This window comes from Mus musculus, chromosome Y (assembly GCF_000001635.26).
Source record: "Mus musculus strain C57BL/6J chromosome Y, GRCm38.p6 C57BL/6J".
NCBI lineage: Eukaryota > Metazoa > Chordata > Mammalia > Rodentia > Muridae > Mus > Mus musculus.
The window spans coordinates 52257976-52267960 of record NC_000087.7 but is presented as its reverse complement, the minus strand read 5'-3'; the positions used below and the strand labels follow the sequence as shown (position 1 = coordinate 52267960).

The 9985-nt window shown below is 37.4% G+C and overlaps 1 protein-coding gene across 1 annotated transcript; it reads left to right on the top strand.

The window, feature by feature from the left end:
• Positions 1-5334: 5334 nt before the first annotated feature.
• Gm21245 (predicted gene, 21245) lies at positions 5335-6018 on the top strand. Its single transcript, XM_011251072.1, has one exon. The coding sequence runs from the start codon at positions 5335-5337 to the stop codon at positions 6016-6018; it is 684 nt and encodes a 227-aa protein (XP_011249374.1).
• Positions 6019-9985: the final 3967 nt, after the last annotated feature.

The window sequence follows — 9985 nt, the reverse complement described above, 5'->3', positions numbered from 1 at the left end:
AGCAGCCAGGAGAGAGAGTGAGGGGGAGAGACAGAGAGAGACAGAGAGAGAGAGAGAGACAGAGAGAGAGAGAGAGAGAGAGAGAGAGAGAGAGAGAGAGACAGAGAGAGAGAGACAGAGAGAGAGAGACAGAGAGAAACAGAGACAGAGACAGAGACAGAGACAGAGACAGAGACATAGTTTCAAAGTCCTGGTATGGACTTTGAAACCTTAAAGATCACTCCTTACTAGGAGTGATCACACCTGTTCCAACAAGGCCACACCTCCTAATCCTTCCCAAACACTTCCATTAACCAGGGAATCAAGCAGTCAAGCATATAAGCCTACGTGAGGTTGTCTTATTCAGACCAAGACACTCATTAAACCTTGTAACAAAGCCAAGTTGAAAAGCAGTACTGTACAAGTGTTATGAGAAAAGTTGCTGGGACCAGGCTTACATTCCAATGCAGTGACCTGGCAACTCACTCAACAACAGTAAAAAGACCCACAAGAACTGTAAAACCCTAAAAAAAAGTTCCTTTAAAAAGTTCTAAAAACACATCAAAACTCTGAAACTCAAAATAAAATCCTTGAAAACCCGCTTAAAAAAGCAAAACAAAAAAACAAACATACAAACAAACAAACAACAACAACAAAAAACCTACAATACCCTGAAACCCTAAGTAAAATCCTGAGACTATAAAATCAATCCTACCCTCCCCCAAAATACCTACAAAACCCTGAAACATTAACTAAAATCCTAAGATAAAAAAATAATCCTAAGCCTATAAAAAAAAGCAAACACACACACAAGAAAACAAAAAACCCTTACAAAATCCTAAAACCCTATAAAACACTAAAAGTATAAAAAGAAACAAAAACAAAACAAAACACAACAACAAGAAGAACAAAATCACACAAAAAACTACAATTATCCTAAAATTATTTATAAACACTAAAAAGCCCTAAAACCCTGAAATACCTTAAATAAATAAATAAATAAATGAATAAATAAATAAATAAATAAAATAAAAATAAACCTCAACCCTACCCAAAACAAACAAACAAACAAGCAAACAAAAAACTTATAAGGACAAAAAACCTACCAAATTTAAAACCATTAAAACCCTAAAACTCTAAATAACACAAAGGGCTTTACCCTCCCGCACACCCCCCCCTCTAAAAAAAAAAAAAAAACCTGAAAACTGTAAAATACTAAAAAGCCCGAAAAAAGCCTAAAACATTAGAAAAAGTAAATCAGAAGAAAAAAAAATCTAGAATCTTTAAACAAATACTGAAATAGTCCTAAAATACAAAAAAAAAAAAAAAAGAAAAAGAAAAAAAAAGAAAAAGAAGAGAAAAATAAAATTCTGAAAACACACCTATTAGCTAGGCAGTCATTCAACTTACAGAGTTTAGCCTGCTTCTGAGTGCTGGTATTAAAGGGGAATAAAACTATACTTGACTCCTTTTTGTTTGTATAATTGTTTTCTAAAATATTTTTTTTTCTCTGTGGGTGAGTATATGTGTGTGTGCGTGTGTGTGTGTCTGTGTGTGTGTGTGTTGTCCAAAGAGGTCATCAGATCGTCTAGAACTAGAATTGCAGGTGGTTGTGAACAACCATGTGGGTGTTAGAAATTGAACCCTGGTCCTGTGCAAAAGCAATCAGTGGGCCTAAGCAGTGAGCTATCTCCTCAGTCCTTTCTGCTTGCTCTAATCTCTACTTCACTATTCATCTTGCCTAAATATGTCTTTATTCCTACTTCTTCTGTCTGTTTTATGTGATGAATTCTTGTTTGCTTTTCTCTTGTTTCTCCAATTACAGCACCAAGATTCATTTCCTTTTGTTTTGGAAGATTCTCAAGGAATCTTAAATCCAGACTTTAGGGCAGTTATTTAAAATTCACACCTGGGGATTAATCTTCAGAAAATTATTTTTGGGAAAAACATGTGATTATTTCAACATCTATAGTAGTGTGGGGGCATTATTCTCCCTACGTCATGTACACTTAAGATCTTTAGATACCTCCTTCCCTGTGATAGCCTTGCAGCTCACTGAGTGACATGTGCATTTGATGATAAATGATACACAAACTTTGAAGCACCTTGCCATATCCTGTCACCCATATCATGTTCAACATAGCAAGAACCACAAGTGAGTTGAAAAATACAAATATATTTTTTAGTGTCTTGAAGCTATAATCCCCAAATTAATCAAAATATTATTTGGACTCTGTTACTTTATACCAGTGTTTTTTTTAAGTGTACAAGTCGCAGGCCTTTTCTGTGACCCTTTGCACAGGTTTACAGTGTCCTTTTACCATCTTCATCCTCCCCACTATCCTCCATTGCTATCAGATCTCCCCCCTCCTGCTGCGCTTACTCTTCCAAAATACCTCCTATTTTTTAATGTCCCTTATTAAATTTATATTTTTACAATAGTCATTTTGAGTTTTACTTGTCTAACCTAATATATAGTATTTAACCATTCCATCCATTTTTTTGAAAACAAAGCGCTGCACTAATACACATAGATGAGAAATATATTTATCTCTCTCTCTCTCTCTCTCTCTCTCTCTCTCTCTCTCTCTCTCTCTCTCTCTCTCTCTCTCTCTCCTTCTGTCTCTCATTTTTAAGGCATTCATCCAGTAGTTGACATCTTAAATCACTCCATAGCATGTATGTTTCATACAGTGAGGCAATCAATATTGATGATATCGATATGTAGTTGTCCTTCTTAGATTTTTTTTTTTTGTGAACTTAAATCAACCTGGGAAGATAGAATCTCAGATAAAGATCCTCCATCACATTGGCCTGTGGCCACACCTTAAGGAATGATTTTTTTTTTGATGACTGTTGTTGAAGGATCTAGCTCTCTATGGATAGTGTCATATCCTATGAAGATGATGTACAGGGTACGGTGGGGACCGTGGAAGGTACTGAAAAGGATTTTTTTTGAAGAACTGAAGATCTATGTGCCATGAACAATTAAAGTGTCCTCTAATTTGTAAGTAAATTTTATACATACCTGTGTCCAGTATTCTGTCTACACATATTTCAAAAGTAAAATTACCTCATCTATTTCATCCTGTTTTACTGCATTTAATCTATGAAATTACTTATAATCAGAAGTGCTGGTAAATTTTAAAAACCTTTAAAATATGACTGGGAGATATCAGGTTTTTTTTTTAATTTTATCACAACTTTGTAAGCATGCCCAAGATCTATGTTTTCCTCTTACTTTCCAAAGAATCCATAATTCATGATTGCCATTGGTTTCAATACATGTCATTTAACCCTGTCAAATTCCAGGTTTGTTTGCATAAAAATAGTCCTCCTCTAACTGTGGGTTTTCATAAAGTGAAAATTGGTGTGCTATCCAGTGTGCTGCCTCAAAGAATCTGGCAATATTTATGATAAGAAGCACAGCTTAAAGATAACCAAGGGAAAGGTTGGAACATGAAAAATAACCACCATGGATGTTGTCAAGTCAGAAACCGAAGACTTTCTCAGAACGAAAATAAAAACAAAAATGAAACAAAACAAAACACAAACCAAACAAATAAATAAAAATTCAACAACCAAACAATAAAAACCATGCAAGGGTGTAATTCTTTGGCAGAATATTACTCAGATCATCAGGCCTTTCAGTTGGGATTTCATTTATTATTTCTAGGAGGCCATATGAAAAGGTAAATTCGAGATGCTGAATGTTTCTGAGTGTAACTAGGGAAGGAACCAGCCTGAGAGGGGTTCTATGATGTAAGCTGAACTAGGGTGATGTCACAGAGCACTGGCTGGAGGTTGCGCATCTATTCCACTTGGAGGCGCTAGAATCCATTCAAGGTGAGTTCACTATCTTCACAGTGGTGTGTCAAAGCCAGGTCATTTTTTCCCACAGGCTTTTGGTGCCTGGTCTCTATCAGGAGATCTTGACGACTAGGATATTTTTCTATGGGTAAGTACATTTATGAAGTAATTGGGACCCTCATAGCTACAGAAAGCTAAAAATTTTCTCTCCTACAGTGAGTTACTGTACATTCTACTTTCCCCATGTTTATTAGCAAGGGAGATGAATGGTCTAGGTTAGTTTATCTCCTGAATTTATTATCCTTGCTAACCATATCTAGATCACAATTCCACTAAAATGCCAAAGCTCCTGTTTGTCCATGTGCATGTTAGAAGTTATTAGTTCTAAAAGGCTGATATTGCCTCGACTTTTTGAGTTGTTCTTGAGTTCAGTGATGCAATGGCTTAATCGAATAATTCTGAAGCTGGGTCATGAGAAACAATAAAGAAGGACAGTGGTGTGCTGTGTCCCTGGGAAGATATTTGTGAATGCAAGAACTTAGCTCAGAGCTTACACGTACAAGAGAATCATGGTGACCCCTCTGGCCTTTTTTTTTTTTTCTCTTCTTCTTGATCATTGGGGGTAATTGTCATAGCACCACCTAAATTGACATAGAAATTCAAGGAGAGGATCCTCATCAGAGACAAATTTACTCAGGTCTGAAGAAATAAATGTTGATCTGAGTATGTTATTCTGAGCTCTAGAGAATTACTTGTTAATTACACTATTTTTATTTCCTTGTTTCCCTTGTTTCTTTGTTTCTTTGTTTGTTTGTTTGCTTGCTTGGTTAATTTTATTTGAGTTTCTATATGTTTAGATTTGGCTGTCAGGAAACTGACTGTGTAGACCAGACTAGTCTTTCTCTCACTAAGGTCTGCCTCACTCTGCCTCTTGAGTACTATGATTAAAGTTATGGGTCACTACCACTTCCTATTAACTTCTCCATTTGATTGTTTGTTTTGTTATTTTTTGTTTGTATTTCTGTTTTGTTTGTTTTTCGTTTGATTTTCGTTTGTTTTCTTTTACTTGATGTTGTTGTTGTTGTTTTTGTTGTTGAGACAGGGTTCCTCTCTATAGCACTGACTGCCCTGGAACTCACTTTTTAGACCAGGCTGGTCTCTAATTTAGAAATCTGCCTGTCCTTGCCTTCTGAGTTCTGGGATTAAATGCGTGTACCACCATGGCTGACTTATTAACTTCTTATTTTTATAAAATTAATTTTAGGAGCTCAAAACTGTTTAGCATAATCTTCTTCACCTGCTCAGAAGTTCTCTTAGAGAAGAGTCTTGGTCCAGCATTCACTCCCAACCCATAACCATTGCCCATCAGGAATTCATATATATGATAGAGGCAACAGCATTGTGTCTGGTTTAAACGGGCAAGATCTTCAGTCCCAGGCAATGAGCAAGTATGATATTTGAAGGGAATGGAAGCCACAAGACAGTGTGATCTAGCACAACAGGTCTACAGCCAGGTAGAAGACAATACATCTGAAGAGTCTGAGCATGACATCACTCAAGAAGAAGAGTAGGAGGAAGCCTTCTTCCCAGGCCCTGGGGAATATTGTTGGCTGCAGAATTTCTCACGGGTGGAAGGAAGGTAATGAGCCTGTCACCCATTGGAAGGCCATCATTCTAGGTCAACTGCCAACAAACCCTTCTCTTTATTTGGTGAAGTATGACGGAATTGACAGTGTCTACGGACAGGAGCTCCACAGCGATGAGAGGATTTTAAATCTTAAGGTCTTGCCTCACAAAGTAGTTTTTCCTCAGGTGAGGGATGTCCACCTCGCAGGCGCACTGGTTGGCAGAGAGGTACAACACAAATTTGAGGGGAAAGATGGCTCTGAGGACAACTGGAGTGGGATGGTGCTAGCCCAGGTGCCATTCTTACAGGACTATTTTTACATTTCCTACAAGAAGGATCCGGTCCTCTACGTCTATCAGCTCCTGGATGACTACAAGGAAGGTAACCTCCACATCATTCCAGAGACCCCTCTGGCTGAGGCGAGATCAGGTGATGACAATGACTTCTTAATAGGTTCCTGGGTGCAGTACACCAGAGATGATGGATCCAAAAAGTTTGGAAAGGTTGTTTACAAAGTTCTAGCCAATCCTACTGTGTACTTTATCAAATTTCTCGGTGACCTCCATATCTATGTCTATACTCTGGTGTCAAATATCACTTAAATTGAAAAAAATCACAAAGTACAGAAATGTAAACTTATACGATTGAAAAAAAATGTTTGTTTTCCTGTGTTGGGTACCTATGGGTCTTTGACAACCTCAGTATCTTTGTCAATAAAATTTGTTTTGTTCTAAAAATTAATACGTGTGACATGACATGCTTTTAGTGAACACTTTGTTGGAAGAGATGGACTATGGTAGAAAGAACATCAAAGGAAGATGAAAGTTGCAACGCAGGCTGTGAACAGTGCATACATCTAATATTACACAGGCTAAAATGGACAGGACTTAGACTCTGTGGTCTGCATAGTGAGCAAGGAATTGGAGATATGACTTAGAGGAGCAGGGATGGCAGCAAAAAATGGATTTTTAGGAAGAAGCAGAGAAAGACAGGACATAGATAGAATCTCTGGTATGAAGTCTGAGGGAGAAACAACAAGTTGGGGAAAGAGTGATAGATAAAAGGAATGTGGCCTTGTTACACAAAGTGCAACCCAGAAAACTGATCCAAAGAGATTCAGAAATCAGACAAAATAAGGTTTCATTTGAATAATGAAACCAAATGAAACTTGTCTCTCATTTTAAGATTTATTATCTTTATTTATATGGGTGGGAGTAGGGCATGAGCTTGAGAGTATAGGTGACCACAGAGACATGAGTTGTCAGATCCCATGGAGCTGGCATTAAAGCTGATTGTTAACCATTGGATATGAATTCAAGAAAACAAATCCAGTTTTTTTGCGGTACAGTAGTGCTCTTGACAACATGGTCATCTATTCCCATTAAGATATCTTTTTAAGAAATCCAATATTAACATGCAGAAAAGAGACCAGGTAGAAGTTAAGAAAGATTAAATTGATGCTGACCTTTAAAAACAATAAAGGACACACAAAGGACTAGAGGACACTGAGGGACAAATGAATTCTAAGATGAAGTTCTCAAAATGTGAAGCAGGAGACCCAGGAAGAATAGAAATTTTCTGCAAGTAGTTAAAATTGGGCATATCCACATTAGGTTCTTTGGTTTCTTAACAAATAGCCAGCTGATCAGATCAAAGAGTAATTTAAAAGAGAAAAAAATAAACTGTGAGATAATATATGGTGGGGCGTGGATCCTGAGTTCTTTCCCTGTGCAATCTTTGCCTGGGATGAATCCTGTGATCTTTTGGAGGTCTCTGTTGAGTGCCCCAGATGACCATCAAAAAGCTCACCACTGGCCTGTTCCCCTGGCTCTCCTCCAAACATCTGACTCCCAACATACCTATGTACCATTTCAGCCTGTCTATTCCCTGGAAATTCCTGTCTCAAATTTATGTGTGACCTCCTTCTCATAAAACAGTGAAGGTGTACTCAATGCATATGTGCTGATCTCTTTTCTATGCCAGTTCTCATGGGTTTCAAACTCTATGAGGTTGCCCAATATGTTGGTCACTACTCCTGAGTAGCCCCTGTGCTTCATGGGGGTCTTAATGGGTCCCATATGCACTCTGAGTGTTTCTTTTGTTTGTTTGTTTGGTTGGTTTTATTGTTGTTGTAGGTTTTTTTGTTTGTTTTTGTTTTGTTTGTTTGTTTGTTTTTTGTTTGTTTGTTTTTGTATTGTTTTTTGTTTTTGTTTTTAGTCAGGCTTGTCATGGACTCAATCATTTGTGTTTTTTCTCTAGAATAAGTTTGAATGCCAAATGACTTGAAAATACTCTTTATTGTTGATTAATTTTGATATCTGGGAGAGTTTCTATGCTAGCTGGATGTCTTAATTAGGGTTTCAATGCTGTGAAAAACCACTATGACTAAGACAACTCATTAGAGACATTTCATTAGGGCTTTTCAACATTTCATTGCAGTTTCAGAGGTTCAGTCCACTATCATCAAGGAAGTGAACATGCAAGTGTCTGGGCATATGTAGTGGTGGAGAGGAAGCTTAGAGTCTTCTGCATGCAGGGATGTTGTCTTCCACACTGAGCAGAGCTTTAAAGCCTCACAGTGATATGCTTCCTCCAAAAAGGCCACACCCACACCTACAAGGCCACACCTCCTCATAGGCCAACTACATTCAGAGTGCCATACTGGTTTCATAGCAACTTGAAAAGATCTAGAGTCTTGCAAGAGGAGGAGCCTCAGTTGAGAAAATGCCTCATTAAGATCAAGCTTTTAGGAATTTTCTTAATTGGTGGGAGAGGACCCAGTTCATTGTGGGTGGGGACACCCTTGTGGTGGTAGTCTTGTGCTCCTTATGGAAGCAAGACTTAAGGAGCATGTCAATAAGCATCACCACTCCATGGACTATGCATGAGCTTCTGGCTCCAGGAACCTGTGTTGTTTCACTTTCTTTCCAAACTACTTTGATGATGAACAGCAATGTGGAATATAAGCTGAATAAAACTTTTGCTATGGAATTAGCTCTTTGGACATGGTATGTTCTTACAACAATAGAAACCTTAAGTAAGACAATTTCTTAGAGGAACAAAATATCTAATACTACCACTGTCACTTATCCTATAAGGACAAATAATGTGTAGATATTTTATTTTAATTTAAAGGTAAGATATTCTCATGTATATAATGACATGCAATTGTTCTAGTTTGCTTCTTTCTCACACTGAAGAATACTAACATCAAACATAACTTGGGAATATAAGGGTTATTAGCTTACATGTTACAGACTATTACCAAGGAAGGCAAAACAGGAACTTGAAGCATTACCAGGAAAGAGTGCTTATTGCTTGACCCTATCTTAGTCATTGTTCTATTGCTGTGAAGAGACATCATGGATAAAACAACTATTATGAAACAAAGCATTAACTGGGGGCTTGATTACACTTACAGAAGTTTAGTCAAACATCAAGTCAGTGACCGCAGCACTGGAGCAATAGAGAACTATTGATCCTTAGACAGAGACAGATATTCTGCCATTACATTGGTTTCTTGAAAACTCAAAGACCACCCTTATTGACACAACCACTTCCTCCAATGAAGCCACATCTTCTCTCATTCCTTCTAATCCTTAAACACACTGCCAATCCCTGGTGACTAAATATCCATATATATGAATCTATAGGGTATATTCTTATTCAAACCACCAAAAATCATGTGGCTTGATCGAATATTTTATTTTAAATACAGAGTAAAAGCTTTCCTTTTATAAATGACTACTGATGAGCTTACCCACAGTTGCCTACCCTCACACATCGACCATTAATGAAGAAAATGTCCCATAGACTTACCCAAAAACCAAGTGAATAGAGACAATTCTTCAATTGTTCTCTCTCCTAAGGTGACGCTAGATTGTCAAGTTGGAGATAAATAAAATCCCAGCACATTAAGGTTTATCCTGCTCCATAACCCACACAAACATTACTCATCACAATCTCCTCATTCTGCCTAGGTGTAGACCCACTTCCCTCCATGGCAGAAGTGAAGGGTAAGTACCTCCAACAGCAAGAATACTCAATAATAGGTGACAAGTAGTGAATATGCCTTATAGCCTCACAACACCTACATTCTAATTTGTGTTACACTTTCTGGGAGACACCCCAGTCTGTCCAACTTCCTGCCAACTCAGCTTTGACCAGAAAAATTCTCATCAAGAAATCCAATGACTTTTAATTGATTTCTTTCTCCTGAGGGAATGGAGTGTAACCCCTTCATGGATGTATTGGTGTCTGATTCATAAGAAATAAAACCCAGTACTATTAACAGCTAAATCACAGGTGCTATGACAAATAACAACTCACATGAGAAGCATCACATTTGGTTAAGCCTTTTCAGAAGTTTTATTGGAGTTTGATTTATATACTAAATAAATCCATTGATTTATTTATTTTTAAGTGTGTAATTTAATGATTCTAAACACATTTCACCACTGTCATTTTTCACTCATTTTCTGGTACTTCATATGATATTGAAATCTACTAAAATACAATAGTGAATTCAGAAGAAAGACCAGTGGTGTGGGTAGCAGCAAAGTTCTTGAG